General features: G+C 40.9%; 1 protein-coding gene across 2 annotated transcripts in view; it reads left to right on the top strand.

Annotated features, from left to right (window-relative positions):
- Positions 1-23,467, top strand: part of nrg2b (neuregulin 2b) — a 71,257-nt gene extending 47,790 nt beyond the window's left edge. Inside the window, exons 5-12 of one of the 2 annotated variants that reach the window (XM_085172730.1) lie at positions 3,959-4,017; positions 8,994-9,017; positions 11,459-11,561; positions 13,432-13,561; positions 14,330-14,457; positions 15,592-15,807; positions 17,920-18,103; positions 20,646-23,467. In XM_085172730.1, coding sequence (XP_085028856.1) covers positions 3,959-4,017; positions 8,994-9,017; positions 11,459-11,561; positions 13,432-13,561; positions 14,330-14,457; positions 15,592-15,807; positions 17,920-18,103; positions 20,646-21,122 — 1,321 coding nt within the window. In that variant the 3' untranslated portion in view covers positions 21,123-23,467. The remainder of the gene's footprint in view (positions 1-3,958; positions 4,018-8,993; positions 9,018-11,458; positions 11,562-13,431; positions 13,562-14,329; positions 14,458-15,591; positions 15,808-17,919; positions 18,104-20,645) is intronic. The other variant, XM_085172735.1, reaches the window with a different exon arrangement.
- The last annotated feature ends 2,024 nt before the right edge of the window (positions 23,468-25,491 follow it).

Below are 25,491 nucleotides of genomic sequence, written 5' to 3'. Positions count from 1 at the left end.
TAGCAGTAAAGTAGCAGTAGACTAGCCAGCGTTTTCCAGAGAGTTACTGTAGCTTCTCAGCTTTGTCATCCTTTGTTGGCCTGTCTGTTAAGGCCATTGGATAACAGGATGTAAATAAGACTGCTGTCTGCAGGTGTCTGTGCTGCTTGTTCACCTCAGAGATATGTAGACCACCACCCGGCTTCACAGACACACGCATAACAACAATCTGCACGACAGCTTCAAATCCACCCACTGCAAAACATAGCCAGGCAGCAAGAACTGTTAACATCTCTAAAATTCTTTTTGTGCCGACCACAGGAACCTGTAATCTCCTCTTCCCTGAAGGAGAAAGTAATGCTGTATTGCAAAATGGAGTCTGTAGGTTAAAGTGGAGGACAGCACATACAGAAAGGCACCCTGGCTTAAACAGAGTATGGAGGGTAAATTAAAGATGAGCATAGGCAAACATTCCCCCACCAAGCTGTGGGCAAGTTAAACCTCGGTGTGCCTCTGGTTTTCTGTGTAAAGCTGCAGATCCCTGCTCTGATTAATGTGAACTTGCTAAACTACAGTCTGAATGCTGGCATAGAACAATATGTCGTGTATTCAAAGCTATAGGTGGAAAATGCTGAAATTCCCCTCATGAATCAGTAAAGATAATCTAATCTAAACTAATCTAATCTACAAATGCCATGAGGTCAGGCTTGTGAACATTTTGCCCATAACTGCCCGTGGTTCTTCTGTTAAATTTGATGAGCCCTTTGAATAATGAATATAACCACATTCATTCAGATGGTTGGAACAAAAGGTGTGTTATCTTTTTTTTCCCCTTTCCTTTCCACTTGATCTGGGGGCTGAAAGAACAGTACAGAGTAGAAAAAATGGGAATGCAAAGGGTAAAACGGGTGCAAAGAAATAGAAAAGAGATGATATACAGTAAAAGCTTTGCCGGCATAGGGCTGCATCTGCACCCGGTGTCTCCCACCGCTCACTCTCTCTCTCTCTGCTCTATTTATATCTCTCTGGGAAATTGCTGAGTGGGCTCTACTGAGGGTTTTTGCTGTAATTGATTCAAAATGCAAGTTGTCTCTTTAGTGGTGAGAAAGAGGAGAAAAGGATACCCAGTCAGTTATACGGACAGTGTGTGCATGAGGGGAAGACGAGGCTCCTTGCGTTTCAAACTGGATAAATTGGTTGACCACTGTAATAAATACAGTGTGGTCATTACTGGGGCCTAGGTGAAATCGCCAGAGAGCTTCTTCCATCCTATAATAACTGTAATGGGGCCACACCCATGATATCATAAAACTGTGGTCAATTGTTATGATCCCTCTACAGCATATGTGCACTGCAGCTGAATAAGATATTCTATAACATGTCTATTTTTCATTTGACTGCAGTAAAAGCTGATCTACTATCAATTACAGCAATAAAGAGATTACATCAATTATTCCCAGCTGGGTAAAAGCCTCGACACCCATTATAACACACAATTTAAGACATTTCTGGATTTGAAGCACTCTTACAGATATTTTTTTTTTAATTTTCAGAAAGGCATTATTTAAAATTGGGGTCCTGTAGTGTTGTAGTGAGTGAATCAAGATTAATATAAGAATGTCAAAATCAATATTTAGCCTCCAAAATACCAATAATTGGCATGCATCAATTTTCTAGTTGCTGTGATGCAGCGAGGAGCTGCAGTTTCAGTGTTGTGAGTTTGATGGCTGATGCCAGAATATGAATCACGTTTAGCTCGTGGTATTGCTGACAGCTCACCACCCATCCAGAAACAAAACACCACGTTCTGCAGCTGCATGTAAACTGTTGCTGTTATTTATGCCCAAGAAATACCAAAACCTATTCCACCCATTTTCATGCTCACACACTGTGGAGGGCTGTCTCTCTCTGTCTGCGCGCTCTTTCATTTTTTAGACTTGTGGAAAATGCTTCGGTTTTAAGCGTGTGCCATGATTACAGGTCCTCGTTTCTTTATGATTTATTTATGGAGTACATATAAACATCGCATTACACAGAGCAGGGACACTGCATTTAATGGAAAATGCATGACTAACGACCAGCATGACTCAAACAGGGAGGCCTGCCTTTCCAGCCGCTGTAGAGACGCACCCAAAGTGAGAGCATTTTTCGTATCTTTCAGCTCTTTATTTTGGTTTGGAGTCTAACCTTTGTGTTGGCTAAGCATTGGTTATATTACACTCATTAATACATTTGAGGCAGGAGATGTTTTCAGTGAAATGGTTCGGATTAATAGCCAGCTGATGATAGCAAAACAGCCATATTATATATATATATATATATATATATATATATATATATATATATATATATATATATATATATATATATATACATATGTGTGTGTGTGTGTGTGTGTATTAGTTATTCTGTAAAAAAGTGTCTTAGTGATTAACGGCCATCATTATGTCACATTTTATTGTGTTTTATTGAAATTATAACTGCACTCAAGTAGCTTAGCTCAGCTAAGCTACCTGAGTGCAGTTATAATTTCTCTTCCCACAAGCTTAAATTTTTACTACTGCTGTCAGCGTTAATCTCATTAAAATTACGTTAACGCCATAACCGCATTAACGCGGCAAATCTCCGTTAGCGATTTAGCGCAGATTGCCCCATGCGAGGGGCTGCACGGTGCTAATACGTTAGCGCCTTTAGCTTGTTAACGCGTTAGCGTTGTTTAGTTCTGTTTGATATAATAGGAAAACACTGAATTAATCATTGAAAACAATCTTTCCCTTGCTCGAAAGATCATCCAGCCAGCACTGAAATCAGCTGAATTCACCAAAAATAATTAAAAATAAAGTAACAGTTGCCTCAAAGCACTTTGTATTGCAAGGTAAAGATGCGACAATATTAGCAAGAAAGAAAAGCCCAGCAGCCAGACGATCCAGTATGTGCAAGCACTTGGCAAAAGAGGGAAGGAAGAACTCTCTTTTAACAAAAAAGGTAAACTGTAGCTAACTTTGGAGTCTTTAGCTCTGCATCTGCTACCTATGTATGCTCAGGGTACAGTCACTGTGTTTGCCCACACTTCACCAAAAAAACTAAAATGTAATTGACGAGAAAAACATGGCGGACCAAACATCAAAATGACCATGATCAGAGAGGCAAAGAGTAAAGTGAGGCACAAAATCACAGACGTTTACATGGTAGCTCCTCCTCTGGGTAGAGCATTTATTGAAAAGAGCTCAGCATGATGAATGATAAAACGTGTTCCACTAACAGTGATTTCACAGATTAGCATCCGATTACATCATATCATCCTCCTGCATTTTTTCAAACAACTCACTTTCTTGTTTATATGTGTAAAAACAGCCCAGAATTATATCTGCTGGCTAACATATAGATCCTGCATCGGTCTTGAGTGGAGACCACTGTAAACTTACAGGTTTGGACACAATCAGGTTCATGACTGCTGTGTTTTGTTAATATGTTTGCATATTATATAATGGTTAATAAATTGTTTTAATACATTTCTCCAGTACAACGAGTGGGAGTCCATAAAGCAGTTGTTCATGTATGCATTTTGTGGGTGTTGTCTACACCTGTGTTTGTGTGTGAGAGGGGTTGGAGGCTAACAGCTGTGCGTTTGACCCCTCCTATCTCCTGCACCACCATCACACAACCCCCACGACTGTGATGATGTCTGAACTGTAGCAGTGATGTCATATTGATGGCGGTGATGTCACAGTATGCAGGTCATCTCTCTCTTTCTCTGTCTCTCTCTTTCTCTCTTTCTGTACTTGGTGGATTGTGATGTTTCTAATCCCTCATCTCTCTCCTCTCCTACGTCTCCCTCCTTCCCTTCCTCTCTCCCCCTCTTATCTATCTGTCCTTGTGTCTTCCTCCTCCTCTCTTTCCTCCCGTTTTATCCTCTCTCTTCCCACTGTAACTTTAACCTTCCTTCCCCTCCCTCTGTGTCTCGTTTTCCCTCCATCAGGTGTCCCAATGACTATACGGGGGACCGCTGTCAAAACTCCGTCATGGCCAATTTCTACAGTATGTCCATTTGCTCTTGTCTGTCTCTTTCCCACTGAGATGCTGCATGCTACATTGGAGGGGTTGAATGGAGGGAGTGTATGCGTGTGCGTGTGTGTTTGCACACCTGCTCGTCTGTTTAATGTGAGTTATCGTATGTATGTGAACGTGTGTGTGATGTTTGCATGATTCTGTGTCCACCCTTTTCTCTCCCTGTCTCCCCTGGTTCCTCTGTGGTGCTCCTCTAGTAACCAGAAGCAACCACTGTAGGAATATTTACATTTATTTTTCCTGCCAGCTCATCTGCTTGAAACCCTATTTAAAGTACGCTGGATCTACAAAACAGTTCCAAAATAAACAACTTAATAAGCATTATGCCTCGTCTTACATCTTAAAATTCTGCACATCAGTCATGTAAATTACACCCAAAAGTTCTCGTGCTGCAGCTTGATCCAGAGGCTTGCACTAAAAGAAACAGAGGAGACAGAGAATTAACATAATGAGCAACACAGGAGGTTGAAGTTATTTGCTTTCGTTGAATCGCTTTGTCACTTTTCTTTGTAGATGATCCATTGGTGCCGCTTGTTTTGGAGCAGCAAAAAGAGAAGCCAGAATTGAGCAATCAAGGCAAAACTATGTGGATAGAATCTATTAGCAGAAAAATCTTGGATCGATTTTACATTTTGGAAAGTTGAGTCCTTGCAACATTGTTTTGAACAGCTGCCAGTTTTTGTTAACAGTGACAATGTGCCCAAAATCCCAACAATTTGGCAAGTGAATGGAAATAAGATTTAGAGTTTGAATGTTTCAACATTTTAAGTCTTCAAGTGATGAGGTTTGAAAGCACCATTCATCGTTATTCAACCGAGGGCCTGTCTCAGTGTATATTGATCTGACTTTCTTCAAATTACATCTTAGAGGTTATTTCTTCTTACGGTTAAGAGCTTACCATATACTGTGTATATACTATCAGCTGTTTTCACTACAAGCACCCATGGATCATCCGATAAAATATTTTTATGGCATATTGCTAAACGCTGCTTGAACTTTTCATGTAGGGTTCACTTCGAACACATTCAGAAATTGTCACATAATTTTTGAATAAATTGAATATTTTAACATTTGGGAAATTTTCTTATTTGTTTTTCTGAACAGAGCTATAAGACTATTACCACTCATGTGATACAGATACATTAAATATAAACCTATAGCCAAGATAGCTAACAAGTTAGCGTGGCTTAGCACAAAGACTGGACACAAAGGGAAACAGCTTGCCTAGTTCTGTCCACAGGTACCAAAATGTTACTACCACCAAACAGTAAAGTGTTATAGTAAATTAAATTGTTATATATTTACTGTGTAATTGTAAAAAATAAAGTAAAAAACTGAAAGTTGTGGGGTTTTGATGCTAGTAGCAGTGAGTTACTGGAATATTGTTATTTACAGACAAACAGTAGAGCTAAGAGGTTAATGTTTTTACCTTTTAAATTATTTAGTGTTGAACAGAGCCAAGTAAGCTTTTCCTAAAATGTTCCAGTCGTTTTACCAAGTTAGGCTAAAGATTCTTGTATCAGTCCTCTTTGTAAGTTGCCACTATGGCTTATATCCCCTCAGTTTTACCCTTTAAATGACTTCCCTTTTACAGTCATGTGAAAAACAAAGTACTTTCTTTCTGAGGTTTCATGTATCAGGACTTAATAAAAACTACATGGGTCTTAGCTGGTTCTAAAATTATTAACATACAATAACAACTACATATGTCATATTACACTATTCATTTATCAAAAAGCAAAATGCAGAAGCACTCTGTGAAAAGGAAGTGAAAAACTAAGTAATCACTTTTCCCTTTTTCAGCAGTTTGGTTGTAGTTTTGCTGCTGTGCTTGGAATCACTGTTACATGACCCAGTTTCTGCTTTAGCTGTCAGACAGATGGCCTCACATTTGACTCTAGGATACTTTGGTATAGAGAAGAGTTCACAGATGACTCAATGAGTGCAAGGTCCCCACGTCCTGAGACTGCAAAACAAACCTAAATCCTCACCCCTCCACCACCGTGCCTTACACTTGCTATGAGGTGTTTGTGCTGCTGTGCTGAGTTTGGTTTTCTACAGACATGGTGCATTGTTGCCAAACATCTCCACCTTGGTCTCGTTTGTTCAAAAGACATTGTTCTGGACGTCTGGAAATCTAAGCCGTACTGCCTCGCTCTCTTTACAGAAAGGAGGCTTTCTCCTGGCAAAACATGAGATTTGTTCAGTTTTCTAATTGTACTGTAACAATTAACATGCTAACTAAGGCCTTTAGAGTCTGAGATGTAGTTCTTGTGTTTTTTGCAGTTTCTCTGACCATTACATGGTCTGACCCTGGGGTGAATTAGCTTTGATGTCCACTCCTGGGAAGATTGGCAGCTGTCTTGGATGTTTTTCAGTTGTGAATAATCTTTCTGACTCTAGAATGATGGACTTCAAATTGTTTGGAAATGAGCTTATAGCCCTTCCCAGACTGATAGGCAGCAACAACTGCATCTTTAAGCTGATTGAGATTTTCCTCAATACCAGCAAACTGCCAAAATGTAGCTTTTATAGTGGTGCTCACACTTGCTGATTATCAGCTTTTCAGGTGCATTTGATTAGCTGCACCTCTGCTGCTTAACCTCTGAACTCCTAATTCCTTAATTCCACACACTGCTTCTGCATTTTGTCTTAGATTTTGTTAAGTAAATAATAACACAGTCTAATATGCCACGTGTTGTTGTTCATCTGAGCTTATATTTACCTAATTTTAAAATCTAACAAGAACCAAATGACTGTTTTTCGATGACTGTAAGTCTAAATTTAGGTGAAGAATAAAAGGTGAAAGGTCGTATTTACATAGACTTGAATTCCACATATTTTCACCAGCCTGCCCACTGAGTGATTATCTGCGTATTGCATTACCTTCAAGGCAAGTTATGTTCATACAGTGCATGTACCGTACAAATTTATTAGAGCGCCACCGAAGGTAAGTTTTTGCTTAAGCACTGATGGTTAAGCACTTTGATCGAAGTTATATTTTTAATACTAAAATATAAATTTTGCTTTTAGCTCTGAATTTTCAAATTTACTGTTAAAAAAATCAGAAAAAATATAAAACGCATTAATATTTTTGGTTATTTGGTTATTTTTACTTAGAGTAAATTACCTACACTTCTGAACACACAGTGTGCAGCCCCAAACACAAATTTAGTTTGTTATTTTCCTAATAAATAGTATTATCATTTTTGGCTGTTTTTCCCTGTTTTCATAAGAGGTGGGCTAATAAATTCAGTGTTTACTGACAGCAAGAAGGTTCTGGGTTAAATTATGCATTTTCAGAGGAGTTCACTACAAATTCAGACTGATGTCCAAACAGATGTCTTTTCAGCAACCTAAGAATACGACTTTTCACCTTTTCCTTTTGAACCAAATATCAGCGTTGTTTAGACGTCTGTCAGGGTTGTCTTTTCAGTGTCTATTCAAAGAGGTTTTTGCTGGGTGGGATGTAACTTGCGAAACTCCTGTTCCCCTGCTCTCATTTTTCATTTGTGACAACCGAGCGCAACGCTCCGAATGTCTTCCTGGAGAGACAGGACTGTGTTGTCCCCTTCTCTCCGATCGTTAGCATTTTTGCTCCAATCAGCAATCAAAACATATTAAAAACACGACCAGTTTCCACATAACCAAACCCACTTGCACAGGAAGTCAAATATGTGGATTTCCCAAAATGTTGAACACTTGTTTAAATCAGAGGGATGAAAGAAATGTGTTTGGTCATTCTCCTGTGATTGCATGGGCAGTAATAGCGAAACACAGTCGGCCAATATTGGCACAGGCACATAATTAATGGGATGAGATCTCTGCTTAAAGAATGAACAGTTTTAAAGTTAGCACCTGGTTTCTTTTGTACAGAAACAAACAAGCTCTTTCTTGTAGCTGCCCAAGCAATCACACCGAGATAAAACTTCTTGTTTCCAGGGGTTATACAGTGTTGCTTCACGTTCATGTTGTGCTTTTGTTTCTGTTTGTCTATTGCTGAAGTTTCTATACTGAATAATGTCACATTTAAAGCAAGAACAGGTTTTAACGTGTGCTTATTTTTGACCCCACCATCAAGCCTTGTGTTCATGCTGAAGTCTGTCTGTGTTTTCTTTTGCACTGTGACGGTGAAGGAACACCCTCTGCTGTTTTAAATCAATTTGTGTCATTTTCTAGCGGTATTAACACACAGTGCTCAAGGTTACAGAAGTTAAAAGTTAGGGTGGACTGTTCTGGCCAGTAATGCATGTGAGGCCAGAAATATTGGGAATGCTGAGATGATCTCTCTGTAAATCCTATGAGAGTCTCTAAGAGCAGCGTTATACAGAAGGTATGCTGTAATCAGTACAAAGGCACACAGTTGCCATTAGGCGAATGAGTTACAGCACCCACCCCCATTTGTTGTGTCGGCCTCATCAACTGTATTGTGTTTTTATGTTGGAGAAAAACTCACTGCTTTTATCGTTTGTTTTCTTTACTTTTTTGTCTTATTTTTTGTCCTTTTTGATTTTGTTTCTGTCCAATGTTGTTTACTCCAGAAATGAGGTCTAGTAAATATAGCAGTAAGTGATGTGGCTTCTTGTCTTGCTGTCTTTGTCAGTCTTTCTCTGCATGCCTTTTCCTGCCTGCTGTTTCTCTTTCCTTCTGCTTTTGGTTCATTTTCTCCCTTCGTGTTTGATTTCTGCCTGTTTTTTGGTTTTGTTTGTTTGGGTTTTTCTTTTTTTGTTTAGTTTTTCCTGTCATTTCTGGGGATCACAGAGCTGAGGCTGTCTGAGTTGTCTGTCTGTTACTAGACGGTACGCGTGTCAGTCACTCTATAATTAACTTATATCCTGGTTCAGCATATGCAGGACATGGAAATAATATATCTGCTCCAAAGTGGACATTACACCTGACCCTATGTGTCTCTTTCTTTTTACCACGACAACTTTCTGCGCTGGCAGAGCTTCTCAGAATTGAATTTATGGGTATGGAACATTATTATTCATTTTGCTGTGCTTAAAGGATGTGGCAAGATCCTCTCACAGTCACACATTATTGTGCCATCTTCTCTCTAAAACCAACAACTGGGTCTCTCACAACCTGTCCTTCTTTTTCTCCTGCCCACTAACTTGGTTTTAAGACACCTAACCTCCCGTCTTTGCATGCACTCTTCTTTTTTTGGTCTAACAACACTAGAGAAAGAGACAAATTCATTGGGAAGGGATAAAATAATAAGAGAACGTGCAGAGGTGCATTCAAACTCAGTGTAAGGGGCTCCTGATACAACTCCAAACTGTTTATCTGGACACCATATCAGAAAAGCAAAAAGCTGCCTCTTTGCTCCAAAAGAAAAATCAGCGAATGTTTTGCATCATTGATAAATACAAGTAACTGGCTCGTCCGCCGGGCTTTGGCAGTGTGCATATTGGTTTCAGCGGCCCCTCGAACAAAAACATGCAAGCTGCGAGCATTTTTGCAAAGCACTGCCAAAAGCCAGCAAAAAAAGCCTGACTATATAGTCTGTCCTTATTATTATGCCCTTGATTGACTCAGTGTCAGAGTCAAGAGCTTGCCTGTCCTAAATCACGATCGCTGCTGGCCCCACCGTGCCAGCGAGCTTGCCTTCCCATTTCCTTTTGCCTTTCTGTATCAGTACCCTGTGACACACACACAATGCCGGGCCAAGGCTCTCGTAGGCTCGTCAATCCCTACAGAGGCCCTTTATTTAGAGACTCTCCTTGTGCCCTCCCTCCCCCCTTTCCCTTCTTTTCAGTGGCGTGTCTAGAGTTTTTGTTTTGTTTTGTTTGGCAGGTTTAATGATAGGTTTCGGGCACCACTGAACGGCATTAGTTTTAATGTAAACTGAGAAGAAACTCATTTGAACAAACAAATATTTGTGTTGCAGAAGATTTTAATGGTAAATGGCCTGTATTTGTATAGCGCTTTACTTAGTCCCTAAGGACCACAAAGCGCTTTACACTACATCTACACTCATTCAAACACACATTCACACACTGGTGATGGCCAGCTACATTGTAGCCACAGCTGCCCTGGGGCACACTGACACTGATTTAGGTTGACGAAAACAAAAAGTTACCGTTAGTTACTGTTAATTTGGCCGTAACTAACAATGCAGTGACCTCGATAATCCAGTTAGTTGATAAGGGGACAAAGTCAGGTCAGTCTTTGGTTCCCGCAGGCCTCTTTCTTCTCCTGGGCCTTTTTCCTGGACACGCCCCTGCTCCCCTTGCAGCCTCTTTCCTTTCCCTCTGTGTATTTCCTTCTGCTTCCTCCTTTTTCACCACTTTGCTTTTACTGCTTTTATTCCTTCTCTCTTCCCTCTCACATTCCGTTTATTTGTTGCACTGTGTTTTGTGCTTTTCGTTCTGACACAGAGTGTTACGCCGCAGCAGCCCCCAGAATCTGAATTGGATACACTACAGGATTCACGCGCCATCACCATATTGTGTTATGAACTAAATAAAGTTTAATGTGATCCACGGGGACTTCCACGCCTGTACTGTTGAGTCCGTTTAAATCGAAATTGGTTAGTTTCCCAATGTACAAGAACTCTTGCAGGAGATTTGCACGTTAAAGAAACAGTATAGTCGTTCACAGTTTTTCCCAAGAATATGAGCTATGAATTAGATTATTGTAAAAATGTAAAATAACAAAATAAACACCATAACACCATTGGTGCTATTTAAACCCTTTTCTTTGATAAAAATGTTTCGCTTTTTAGCTTCAACTTAAGGTTAAGGTGGTAAATTGTGACATCGCTGTTGGGCTGTAATAGGTCACACCACCAGGAGGCAGCAAAACAGTCAATCTGGTGTCAACTTGTTTTAATTCAAAAAATCCTGTGTTTGTGATGCTGATGGCGAGCTATGTGATTACCAAACTTTCATCTGGTTCTCGGGCCGCTGTGGTGTTAACCCTGATTTTTTTCCCCCCCATCTTGACAACTTGTCTCGTGTGACTCCATTCATACAGGCATGACATCAGATCTTTTCCAGTGCCATCTGTGGCATTACATCCCCATGGCCATTACAAACTTGTTTAAGACAGCAGGAAGTCTGTGCCAGGTTGTAGGTTTACATCTCAGCTTTTCCTCATGATAGTTATGAGACTGTATAATTACTCCTCTTTGTTGTGTAGTACTGTGTGACTGCAAGAACGTTAAAAGTCCAAGGCATGTGATTTGATAGAACAGAGACAGCACAGGGACACGATGACAGCAGATCAGAGTGAGGACAACAGTTTCTTTAGTTTCCATAGATGGGATAGTGCTCATGCTGTATGTGTGTGTGTGTGTGTGTGTGTGTGTGTGTGTGTGTGTGTGTGTGTGTGTGTGCGTGTGTATTTTTGGTATGGTAAAATGTGCGTGTGAATGTGTGTGTATGTGTTTGCATATTTGCATCCACAGAGGCTGAGGAGCTCTACCAGAGGCGGGTGCTGACGATCACAGGCATCTGTGTGGCGTTGTTAGTGGTTGGCATCGTTTGTGTGGTGGCCTACTGCAAAACAAAGTATGTCTTTGAAGCAAAAAGAAACGATTCTACCGTATACAAAAGACTGAAAACCTTTTAATTAACCCTTAAGTTAAAAGCAAAAGTGCCATTACAAAGACCTAAAAGTACTCTATTACAATCAGAAGCCTTATATTGCATGCATGTTAAGTAACTTTGACTGAAAGCATTTGTTCTGCAGAAATTGTCCTCTGGAACTCAAATATTATTAATTAAGACGTTATTAGAGTGCTCTATTTAAAGAAAAAAAGAAGCTGCATCTTTATTTGTGAAAAATTTGTACTGTGCAAAAATCTCAAACCACTGTATTCTGCTAGGAAAAATAAGTGCTGCGATTTTCTAAAACATTTGCAAAATTAAACGTAAATGCAGTGCATAAGACAAAAAGAAATCCCAATGCGCTTAAAAGTCAATATTTGATATTACCACCTTACTTTAACCTCTTAAGCCCCAACGCCCCCTGATACGGGGGCAAAAGGTAGGAGATCAGGTAGGCTTGGGGCTTAAGAGGTTAAGTAGTCTTCAGGAATAGTTCTCCAAGCTTCTTGAAGGACATTCAAAGCTCTTCTTTGGATGTTTCTGACTTTTGCTACATTCTCTGTCAAGATGGTCCCACACTGCTTCAGTAAAGTTGAGGTCTGGGCTCTGGAGAGGCCAATCCATGCCTGACAGTGTTTCATTGTGTGTTTTTTATCCACTATGCTTTTACTATACCTGCAGTCTATTCAGGATCATTATCATGTGGAAAAATGAAGCCATTTCTAATCAGATGATTTCCCAATGGTATTGCATAATGGATGAAAATCTGACGCTAATTTTCTGTGTCATACTTCCAGCAGTTATGACATGATTCTCAACACCACCGACTGAAATGCAGCCGACACTAAGACAGAGCCTCCACCGTGTTTTACAGATAACTCCAGACACTCACTGTCGTCCCGCTCTACTGACCTCTTCCATATAGGATACATTTGACAATCATTTGAACCAAAAGTTTCAAGTTTGGCTTCATGATTCCATCACACCTGTTGCCACTGATCCTCAGTCCAGCTCTTGTGTAATTTTCGGACTTTATCCGTTTCACCCTGTTTTCCTTCCTTAATGGCTTCTTGACAGCAAGTCTTCCACTGAGACCGTTTCTGAATGGTGAAGGGCCTGTTTCTTAAGGACGTGACTTTCACATACTGTTCATACTATAGATGTTGTTTTAGGCTTGCTATTTTGTGTTTTGCCCTTTACTTGTCTAGTTTCCTCAAATTTTTCATGGACACTTTTTTAGCAAACAGATGTATTAAAATTAAGTTTTTGGTGAAAAAGATTATTTTAAATTGGTCAGACTTGATCTTTTGCATAGATTCAACTAAAGAAATAGGAACATGATTTTGTTATGTGACAGCCTGTTTGTAACAAAGAGCGTAGAGATACAATTTAAAGTTAGTTTTTTGCTAAGTTCTCTGTTAGGTGGAAACAAAAATAAATGAAAAAGCAGCCAATGTTTGAAGAAAAACTTTGAAAAACCACGAGAAAGCTTGGAGAACATTTGCTCAAATCTATTTTTTTTAAATGACTAAACTGCTTAGACTTTTGCACAGTACCATATTTGAACATTGTCATCTAAATAACATGATTGGAGGAAGGCATCTTGAAACTGCTACCATCTTATAGACCAAAAAAACGCTTTAGTGCAGGCATCTTACACTGACTGTAAGTACAATAGTAATATATAAATACATATAATTCACATTTTGCCAGCTAAATGCTATTTAATCATGTTCTACCACGTCCCCTCACATATTTTGAATTCAGTAGTAAGAGAGGATATCGGTTTGGTAGATCTCTTATTGTTCCTTCATCATCACCACCCGTCCAGGAAGCAGAGGAAGAAGATGCAGAGTCACCTACACCAAAACCAGAATCAGTGTGTGGAGCAGCCAAACCGCATGTTGGCTAATGGGCCAAATCATCCTGGCCCTGGTCCTGAGGAGATCCCCATGGTTGACGTGAGTCCAAACAATAATAACACTCAGCTGAGTGGAGCCCTAATTTTAGTTTGTTTTTGCAAATCATCATTACTTTCAGAGAAGCTGTTTAAGCTTAAGTTGAAACCAGAGTGTTTGCAACTGTAACAAATTGATTTCATTTGACTTTTTGCTGTGCGATTCAACAGCAATTAATTTACAAGCATAGCTACTGATCTGATATAGCATAAAAATCCACTATATCAAAGCCCCACAGCATTTATTAAAATAAAACCAGACATATCAGTGCTTTTAATTAAATATACCCATCCCAGAAATAGGATTTGGTGTCAAGATGTCCAGAAAACCCTCACATATTCATTAATGCTAATGACCGACCAAAGAGGAAAAGGACAGGAGGACTGGATGTTCAGAAACCAACAGAGACTCAGCTGGTTCATGTTCCTGCTGGAGTTTTTTTTAGCTTCGTGACTTCGATTTAAAACTTGAGTTAAGGTCTGCCTTCAGCAAAGTGTTTATGTGAGTAAAACGGTGATTCACTGACTACATGGGGAAATTTTGGTGTCACGCAGCTAGCTACGTGTTAAAGAGAGGGCAGAAAACACCTAGCATCTTGGTGGAGATACAATAGGCATGAGTCAGCATAAACGTAAAGCTGAAAACAGTGAAGAGGAAAGAGCAGAACGCCCTGATGTAGTTACATTTAAAATTCCCTGTCCATATGTTTTTTTTTGTTTTGATTTGAAGGTAACAAAGTAATCAAACGCCTTTTATGTTTTATTTTTTCAGTACATCTCCAAGAGCGTCCCTACGACCGAGTGCGTGATCAGCCACGGAGCCGAGGGTGCAGGCAACTATGCAGGCAGTCGAATGTCGACCCGCTCCCACCACTCTACCACTGCCTCACATGCCTCCAGGTACATCCACACACTGCAGTCAGGATGGACACATAATCCAAGAAAAAGAACATGTCTCTGCTAATCCTTAGTCTTTGTCCAGTTGGAGCACATTTTATCTTTGAGCTGTTGCAGAAATTCTTGTAAACACCAAACAGATAAAGGTGGGCAGCATACTAAAACAATGTTCACACAATTCAACCCTCAGTCAAAATAATCGGATTATTATTGGTCTGTGACTACTACATCTGGGAAATCCACTGGGGGCTGTCGTATGTACTTTACAGTGCATAACAAATTTAATAGAACACCATCGAGTGTAAGGTTCATGCCGCAGTTGCACTAATTTAACATTATTGGTTAATTACCAGAATCATTTTTTCTGTAATGGTTGATCCACCAGTTTGTGCAAGCTCTTTAATCGACATGATCACTTTAATGCTAAGATAGAATTATTGTTGTTATCCATGAATTTCAAGATTGACTGTTTTACAGTAAATGAGGAGAAGCACATTTTAATTTTAAGATTAAGATACCAAATTACAGATATATGCAATTGTTCCTACTTAACAGAAAAATGAGTTTTAGTGGTTGAATGATTTAAGTGTCAAAGTTTGGGTATTTAAAATAAATAATTTCCTGAATATAATACAGGTATATAAAATACAATATAAACTGTCTGTGTGACCTTATATTGCTAGAGCTAACTAAGCAAATTGCAGCTAAAACAGAAAAGATTCTCCATAGTTGCAGATTGATTAGTCACTTCACCACCAGAGGGCAGAGTAATAACTCATTAACTGAGCTCTAACTGCAATCACAGCCACTGGGCATACCCCGTGCCCCTTATCTGTGGTACTGGCTGCTGCTTTGGCCTAGCTTGGCATGCCTTTTAGATCACTGTAAAAACATCCACTCCATCTGCTATGAATAGCTTTCAGTACACGGCAAGCACATATCTGCACAACAAAGTACAGCAGCTACACGGGGTAGCTTTAACCACCTTGAACACAACACAAACGAGTCCTGATGCTCTGTTTTCATGCTTAACACAGGTGACTGTTGAATGTCAGTGGGATCAGTGTACTAACTTCAGTCTCCCTTTGTATCCCCTTCCTCCCGCTGCTGTCATAACCTTCTAAACTCGTCCTGCAGACACGAGGAGCACACGTGGAGCATGGAGCGAACAGAGAGTATGAACTCAGACTGCCAGTCAGGTGGGCTCTCCAGCTCTGTGGGAACCAGTAAGTGCAGCAGCCCAGCATGCATGGCGAGGAGGGCCGCCCACTGGGGCTGTACGGATGCGTCGGGACCGGGAATGCAGTACGGGGACTCCTACGATTCTCTAAGAGACTCACCTCACAGTGACAGGTAGAGAAAGTGGAAATTGTGGGCACTGTGGTTTGGAGGGAGAAGGAACTTGCTCAGTGGCTCTTAAACACTTTTGCTGGGCTGTGCTTCTTGCTACAGTGGGCCCTTTACTCTCTGGCGACACCAAGTGGCAATTAATTGCTAGGACTTTTTTTTTTTTTTAGTCTTTTAAAGAACTATATCACCCAGACACTGTTAATAATAATGTGTAAAAAGATATAGCGGTGGTGAAGGCAATTAAATTAAATTCTAGTATTATTATTATTATTATTATTATTATTATTATTATTATTATTATTATTAGTTTGTTGTTGTTTAGGTGATTCTACTCACCTAGTTTTGATACACAGGTGTGACATCTTTTATTTATTTTTTTTCACCCATGACTTTGTAAAGAGAAGAGAAACGGGGCGACAGCAGAGTTCATCGGAACAGGAGAACCCTGAAAAAAGTTCAAAGATCAAAAACTACAACATGAAAAGCACAGACTGAGGCTGCAGTGACACTTCTCATTGTATTTAACACTAAAGTTGCACTTCAGCTCTTTGCATTTTATAACTTCTCTCCTCCACGTCTGGCTCATGGATCAACAACAGTACACGCAAGAGTGGCCCAAGGCTCGTCATACCACACACTTAGGCTACGTTCACACTGCAGGTCTTGATGCTCAATTCCGATTTTTTGATCAAATCCGATTTTTTTGTCTGCTTGTCCACACTACAAATAAAATGTGACAGCAAGCGCTCTCTAGTGTGAACGCTCAAAGTGCCTGCATGCGCAAAAGAAGATGTCACACACAACGCGCTCTGTAGACCCAGAGCGAACAATATTGTTTGACCGATGGCCCTTAATATAAAGACTTCGGACTTTACGTTTCCCAATTTTTGCTTTAAGTTATTTTGTTATTTACATAATAATGTAGATAACCTAATAATTATCCTTATTGCTGTTTTAGAGAGGAGTGGTGCTTCAAAGGATAGTTGCAGATTTCTGTCAGAATCTGCAGATTATACAGTACAAATAAAATGTTCACGTTGTCTTCCCAACAGTTTCACTGACATCTACACTGGATGGCCAGGAAGCGTTCGCGATGTCTTCTTGGGCGCTTCTCCGGAGCTGATAATTGGCGTCTGTCTTGTGTCAGTGACGTAAAAGACGGATTTAATGCGACATGACCATTCAAACAGCAGTCGCTTTCTAAAACATCGGATATGTATCGGATTCAGTACCACATACGAAAGTGACCCAGATCGGATTTGAAAATATCGGATTTGTGCCGTTCACACTGTCATACCATGATCGGATATGGGTCGCATAGGGTCAAAAAAATCGGATTTGATGGGCTTTCGCCTGCAGTGTGAACGTAGCCTTTGTACACTGCCTCTATCTGACAACAGAGCTCACTTCAGACAGATGGGCTTATCTCTGGACTAGAGCGGACAGCGAGCACACTACCTCTGCTCGACCATAAAACCAGCTTTAGCTCTGCTATAGACTGGTGACCAGTCCAGGGTGGACCTCATTTCTCTCCCTATCACAGCTGAAGTAGGCTCAAGCTTCCCCATGACCTTCATTTGGTTGGAAGAAAATGAATGGATGGATGTTAATACTGCATAATAATAAATAAGTAGTATTTCAGAATATGGGACACGGATGCACAAGTAAAGCTGAATTCAGTGAGCGGCAGGAGTCATTCAGTTCTTGTTGGAGTGAATGAACATGAGCAGTAATGTCTTTTATACTCTTTTGATTGACTAAGCAGGTTTGTTGGCACTTAATAGGGGGGAAAAGGTGAACCTGAGCCAGTTGGTTGCTTCTGTTGTTTCTGTTTGAAGTTTTTTCCTTCCATAGTTCAAAGACTTACAGATCAGAATGAGGGTTGGTTTTTGTGTGTGTTATGGTGCTTTTTAGGGAACAGACAGATGTGTGACCTCTTTCAAAATATCATGATTAAGCCGATGGTGCGGCTGAGCGCCTCAATAATGCAGGAGTGCACACTTACTAAGTGCATTGTTAAAGTGAGAACATTGTGTTCACCAGATATGAGCATCTGTTAGAGGTAAAAATGCACACAGTTGTGGTTATTTTTTGTGTTTTTCTAACCTCATCCAGGTATGTGTCTGCACTGACCACGCCAGCACGCCTGTCTCCAGTGGAGTTCCACTACCCCCCGCTGCCTCCCCAGGTTCCCACTTTTCAGATCACCTCGCCCAACACAAGCCACGCCCTCTCCCTTCCACCTGCTGCTGCCGCCTACCACAGAGACGATGACCAACCGCTGTTACGGTGCCCCGATGTACGTAAGCCTATATACAATATATAGCCTATATCAAAAGCACATGTCTGTTCCCCCCAGCTTTACTGTTATTGAACATATAAAAAATTCTTTATTTTAAAAAAAAATCTGTTAGTTATAAGTAGAGATGGACCGATCCGATATTACGTATCGGTATCGGTCCGATACTGACCCAAATTACTGGATCGGATATCGGCGAGAAATAAAAAATGTAATCCGATCCATTAAATATCAAAAAAGCACCTCACAAAACTTGCTACGCGGCGTAACTCGGCTCATAGCCGTAGCACGTAGCAGCAGTGTGCATCACGTGATAGAGCGGCTGTGTGTATTTGTAGCCTTGCTAGCAAACCAGCATTTCATCTATGAGGAAGTTTTCCCAGAGAGAAGTAAAGCAAGTGTGTAAGTTCATCTCTGAATGTCTGTAAAGCGTTCCCACGTTAAGCTTAACAACAGATATATGGAGCGACTGCCTCTCTCTCTCTCTCTCCTGCTGCTTCAATCTGAAACTGCTTAATGATCAGCTGATCGGCTTTTCTGTCGGGAGTCCGTCTCTCTTCTTAGTTTTTGGCCCACTTCTCACCAGAAAGAGGAAACCAGCGGCTGAACAACAGCAGCACGTTTAAGCTTGATAAGCTGTTGTTAGAATTTATTTAATATTACTTTCTACACCAGGATCTTTTTCTACGTAGCTGACGGCTGGTAATTGTGCAGGGGCGGATCTAGCAAAGTTTAGCCAGGGGGGCCGATAGGGCATGAACAGGGAAAAGGGGGTACAAAGACATACTTTTCTTTCTTATTCTCATTTAAAATGTCTAGTTTTTAATAAATAATTATCTGACTCTTACACCCAAAGTTTTAATCTTGTGTAAAATATATAGAAGTCCATTACTGTATATAGTAACTGTTAAGTCTAATATACCCTAGTAAGCTGTATGTAGTACTTTTTCCTTTGGGAAGATACCATCTGTGCAGTCTGCAATTTTGTTGAAGAAAGATGTTGAATCTATTTAATTATTCTTGAAAAATAATTTATTTTTGTGCATTTTCCCCCTGCATCAAATTAAATTTGATTACATCGATTAAGCATCATGAGGTGGAGGGTGGTATTTTTTTTTTTGCTGGGAGTTTGCAACCCTATTAGTTAGGTTGCTTAAAATTTCTTCTAAGTACTCTTTAAAATACCAGAATAGGGAGGATGGAGCAGGTTTAACTTTATTAGATTGATCAGTGTTGCTGAACTATGACATATTTTGGACGCAGTGTATTTTTTACATACAGGTATAACAGAATAGCTTTAGTGTTGTTATTTATTTAAACTTGAGTATAAACTTATACAAAATGCAGCAAGATATTAAAAAAAACGTTTTGTTGATTAAAAAACACACTATATCGGATTCATATCGGTATCGGCAGATATCCAAATTTATGATATCGGTATCGGTATCGGACATAAAAAAGTGGTATTGTGCCATCTCTAGTTATAAGAAGAACTTAGCATGTAACCTGCAGTCTCTGTGTGGGCATTCACGGTCCCAAAGTTCATTTTCCTTATAATGTTTGCATGTTCAGCACAAACCATATGTATAATTGATTTACCAGAAGTAAACAAGCCACCATGACTAACATAGTCTCTCCCTACAGCATGTGTTTGAATACAGGCTGTACAGAGGTGTCTTTCTTTACTTTCTGTGCACCGATACTGCTGACAACAAAGCCGAGCCAAGGCTCGTGAAGCCGCATTCAACCTTCTGTGGGGTTATTGTGAAATATAATGGTTTTTGCTGTGGCACGGACAGAATAGCATCACAAAACTAGCATCACAAACAGTAACTGCTGCCTAATGTCCAAAAGTCACCAAAAGATTGATGTGATAAACAGATGGCTTTGACATAGAAGATGGCTGAGCCTGGCTTTGGTTAAAAGGGAGTTTTTTCTTCCCACTGTCACCAAGTGCTTCCTCAAAGGGGCCCTGCTGATTGTTGGGGTTTTCCTTATAATATTGTATGGTCTTTACCTTACAATATAAAATTCCTCGAGGCAGCTGTTATTGTGATTTTGTGCTATATTAACTGAACTGGATTGAAAGCCAAAGGGCCTGAAGTGCCTTAAACCTGTATTTTTTTTCTAATCACCAGCAGGGGGTGACTGGTTACAAACAGAAGTGTACAAAGAAAAAGGGGCTTCATCTTCCCTTATTTATGACATCATTAAACAACTTTCTTATAGCTTTATGATCTCAGTTGCTAAAATTACATCTTGTAAAATACAACATTAACTTAATGCTTAATGTTGTAAATTATGGTCCCCAGGTGAGTAAATTGGGAGGATATTGAAGTGTAAGTTTTAGGCCAAATCCACCTTGTGATTGGCAAGCTGCTACCATGTGAGCATGCAGTCTCTTGATATACATGGTGAAGTGTGCTCAGTTGAAGGCTTCACAGCAGGACCTCCTTCTCTTTGTATGCATAGGCAGACCAACACACCAGTAGGTCAATAAATTTGTTCAGCCATTCTAAGAAATCTGTTTTCTCTGTTTCAGGATGGAAGTTTATACAGGCAACCCCGACGTCCTCGACGACCCTACCTGACAGAGAGCACAGGAAGTCTACCGTCCAGCCCCTACCGGCTCCCTGATGACGAGGCTTATGAGACGACACAGGAGTACGCCTCTTCACGGGAACCCATCAGAAGCCGGCGTCGCCCGCGACGCAACCGACTCAACGGACATATCTCACAGCGCTCGGCGGGTTTACGGGACTACAGCTCACAGAGCTTCAGCCAGTCAGAAGAGGAGGAAGAGGACGAGGAGGAAGAGGACGCTCACGGGGAGAGCACGCCTTTCCTCAGTATGCAGAACATGAACATGGACCCGCCTCTAAATGTCCCGGGTTTCCGTTCGTCATCCGGTGCAGACACACGGACTCACCGCGGGCTGAGTCGGCCAGGGACGCGCAGCAACGGGCAGAGCCGCGGCTCCCAGTCGCAGCGCTCCAAGGCTGACAACATGCCCCTTTAAGACTTAACCTCCCTCCGACGCCCACCATTACACCCCCGCCACCTCCCGCCCTCTCCACCTCACACACTCCCCTTCCTCTTACACACAACCCGTGGACTAGAGACCTGCACCTAGGAGAAATATTTTTATTTTGTATAACAGACAGATATTCTAAACAAATGAAATATTTATTTTCATTTCAGCAAAAATTGTCTACTAGCTAACAGCAAAGACTTTTTTTATAATGGGGGGAGGGGATATTTATATGTAAAGTTTTTTGATTTACAGCATTATGAGAGATGAAAAAAATAAGAGAATTACGTGCCAATTTTTTCACAAGTTAGATAAATAGAATAATATTGTGGTGCCTTTTGCTGTATGCTGAAGTCGGAGGTCCCATTGAGTTTTTGTAGCCTTTCTTATAAAGACTCCTCGTTTTTATAGAGACCAACCCTCTTCCTTCCTTTTGCTTTGGTTTGTTTCTCTGATTTGGGATCTTCCTCTTTTTGAACTGTGATCTGATTATGTCATCATGCAATATTGATTCCTCCTGTGTAAAAGGTGTCTGTTTACATGAGTATGACCCACGCGATGCGCTCGTTTCACAGGGACATTTAGTCACTGACGCAACCAAGATGTGTAGGGTAGTTTCCTCGGATGAACACACATCGGTCATTTATGTCCTCGTTCGCTGCCTGTCAGTCATTTCTTGTTATTTCTGTAAAAGCAGGAACGTTGGGGAGTTGTCGAGGGAAAGTGACTCCAGATTCCTCGTGTAGGTATTCAGGGTGCTGCCATGACATTGGTGGTGGTTGTAGTGTGCGTGTACTGTATGTGTGTGTCTGTGCGTGCGTGCCTGTATCCATTCTGCACGCCTCATGAAGCCTCATTCGGTTGGCGCCTCTGTTCACCTTGGAGGGTGTGATCTCTGTTGTTTGACTGTCACGCTCCTCTCCACCGATCCTCACGCTGCCAGAAGCTCCATTGCACTGTAAGAACCTCCCTCCGTGAGCAGTCATTGGCCAGGGAGCTGCCGATCCAAACCGAACCTAACCAATCCAGTTGTAATCCAGCCTGACTCTGGCCTCCCGTGGACTGCCTAGCCCGCTCGTTTCCTATGCCAGCAGCTTAGAGCCGCACTGTGTCTCAGGACTTCCCCATCACATCACAGCCAAAAAGACTCAAAGCAGAGAACGCACGTCATCTCAGTCACAGTTCAGTTCGCAGGTCAGATCGACATCCCCTCACTCCTTCTTTTCGCCATCTATCAGGTTTCTCGCGCTTACTTGTGGCTAAAGGACGGTAAACAACGCGTTTGATTAAACTTTTGGAATCAGTAGGCGGATTCAGTTACTTTTTTCTTTAACTTCAAGAAGTTATGTGTGCGTTTAAGTGAGCATGTGTGTAGCCGTGTTAAAAAGATGAAGTTGTGCAGAGACGGCATCTGTTTGCGCTCTGATGCAGGGGCGTAACCTTGGAATTCTGCCCCCACCACTGAAAGGTGGATCTCCCTCTGGGTTTCCCATTTTTGCTCTTTTTCCTGTTAAAAAAGTTTGTTTGTTTTCTTTTTAAAAAAGGATATCCCACCGAAAGCTACGTGGGCGCACATTTTGCCACACTAGTGACGGTGCTGCTCCGATCGGGAAGAAGCACCACGTGCGGGTTCACATTGCTGGGAAGAGAGTTTCCGAGGCTGATCCTACCCTTTTAGTTAGCTCACACGGTTGTATATGATAATCCTGATTACTGCATCCTTGATTTGCATTCCTATATCTTTTATCAACTGAACTTTATTTGCTTGGTCACACTGACTGACTGAATGATCTGTTATGTGTGTCTCCGTCTGCTCCTTCCACCCACCACATCGCAACCTCACCGTCACGTCTTCCTCGCCCTCTTACAGAAGCAACTAGCAGACAAAGTTAAGTCCAGTGAGTAAAACCAAACAGCACACTACCAGTAGTCCGATCATGTCAGAAACTCTTCCACTGCAGATGTACATCAGGTTCTGAGACCCTTAGAGAGACCCTTTGAAGTTCACTGAGGAAAATGATACTGTGTTAGATACAATGTGTCCCGACTAGACTTCATTTCCAATATGTAGAGTTTTGTTTTCTTTCTTTTTCCCCCACACAGGCAATGCATGGATCACAGATATAGAAATTATCCCCTCAGATTTAGGGGGAATCGTATGATATGAAAATACAATTTGGGTTCACGGCCCAGTGGTCTGGCTAGTTTTGTCTTACTATCACTGTAATCAATCTGGGATTTGCAAACGATTTGAAATTACTGCAAGTGGGGATAGTGTGCTTCTAGAGCTAGTCGAATTGTTGACAACCCCACCCTCTTTCTCCTCGACCCCACCCCACCCCTCCCCCGCGCTTCCCACCCACCTTTTTTACGAACACACGTACTTCTCTCACGCACGTACATCCATATCCACAATGAAGCACACACACTGAGCACACAGACACACAAAACCGTGCATACACAGACACACTCACACAGCCCCTCTCATGTTTGTTTGTCAAGCAGTTTGTCTTTTTTACCTACCAACCTACTTTTTCCTCCTCCTACTCCTCATCTTCCTCCCCTCCTCTCAACCCCAAATCCCCTGCATGTCCTAGTGATACTGGTAGTTGGGTGCATGGAAAAAGCAGCAAGCAAATCTTTTTTTTCCACTCGGTGAAAAAAATAATAACAATAATAAAATGAAATAAAAAACGTGTCCTCATTTTAACATTCAGCAATAAATCCCCTTCTCTTCATGTCCATCATTCTTGGAATATGCTAGAAGATTTTTTGCAAGTTTTATCAAAAACATACTACTTGTAAAAGAAGAAAAATCCAAAACACCCCTTCATATGAAAAATAAAACTTTATTCCTACCATTTTTGAAACAGTCCTGTCATCTTTGTAACTGAAATACTGCGTGATTGCCTCTTTAACAAGCAGAAGGTTTGAGATGATCAGAAGCATATCCACTCAGGTCATCTGAAGCCTAGAGCAGGAAAGAAAATAGCTGGAAACAGGGTTTGGAGCAGTTGGACCTTTCAACTCACAGGGATTACTTACACACAAACACTGACCACATTCTTTGAAACCTTAACCACGTGCATCCACAACTGTAATAGTAAGGAAAGTTTTCATTACTACTAAAAGTTTAACTGTTCTAAAGGAGCAAGGAGCTAAACAATCACATCTTCAGTCTGTTACCAGAATATCAGATGATTATTGTGTATTTAAGCTCTCAGTTTTTAACTAATCAGGTATGCCGACACTATTCACAGCCCACATTCTGACATGAACAACTAATAATGTCCATTATTATCTAATTTACAATTGATCGAGAACAAGCTAGGTTTCTGAAACGTTTGGAAGCCGGGAACCAAAAGTTACTTACTGGGGACCAAAGGGTCCTAACACTAACATACAGCACACATTTACAACTATTTGTACTCTTAGCTGTAGCTGAAACTGTTTGTAAGACTTTGCCTAAATACTTCAAATACTTGAGGCACAATGTATCACAATCCTGCAGAGGTTTCTACTGGATCAGAGATAACAAGGGAAGGAATAAAAAGGAAAATATGCACTCTTTATAAGAATATTATCTAGAATATAACAAAACAACCTTGATTTGTGAGCTCTTTGGCTTAAGAGCTGTGAGCCTGGCTGGGATGTTCAGATAAACAGGTATTTTGATTCAGATTCATGTTGATGGCACACATTTTCATACAAAGAAACAGAAAACATCCCATCATAGTAGCACATTATATGCATAATGTGCTACTATGTACATGTAGGGATGTAAGACAGAGAGGAGCCACAGTTTATGCCTCCAAACTGCTACAAACACTGAGGAGGGAGTGTTTAGGTAAGATTGGTTGGTGATTGTTGTCTTAGCCAAGCTGATTCACACTTGTTTTCCATGACAGCTGTTGTAACACCTTAGTGTCAGGATTGCAGACACACCACATTATTTAAATGCAACCGTTTTTAATAAGAGTTCTTGTCTGACCTGATAGGTGTGCGGATCACAGGAATCTGCCCATGAAAAGATTACCAGGTGATAGGGTAGGGCGGCACAGAAGGAAGTTCTGTTTCCAAACTGATGTCTGGTTATTCATGTGCACAAGATGAACTGAATGAACTAGTGAAGTTTCATACCCACACTGATATGTTTTACATGGTATTTTCTCTGTGATTCTGGGGTAGTGACACCAACAGCTGAGTCATTGATAAATGTTATTAGTTTTGTATTGTCTTCATTTCTTATGAAACACATTGATGTGTTTCCCATTGTTTGTGGGTGGAATTTCTCTTTGTTTCACAAGTGGGTGTATCCATGCTGCTCGGCAGAACCCGAAGGAGCCTCCTCAGCCAG

This window comes from Neolamprologus multifasciatus, chromosome 2, assembly GCF_963576455.1.
Source record: "Neolamprologus multifasciatus chromosome 2, fNeoMul1.2, whole genome shotgun sequence".
Classification (NCBI taxonomy): Eukaryota; Metazoa; Chordata; class Actinopteri; order Cichliformes; family Cichlidae; genus Neolamprologus; species Neolamprologus multifasciatus.
This window is presented reverse-complemented; position numbering and strand designations above follow the sequence as displayed.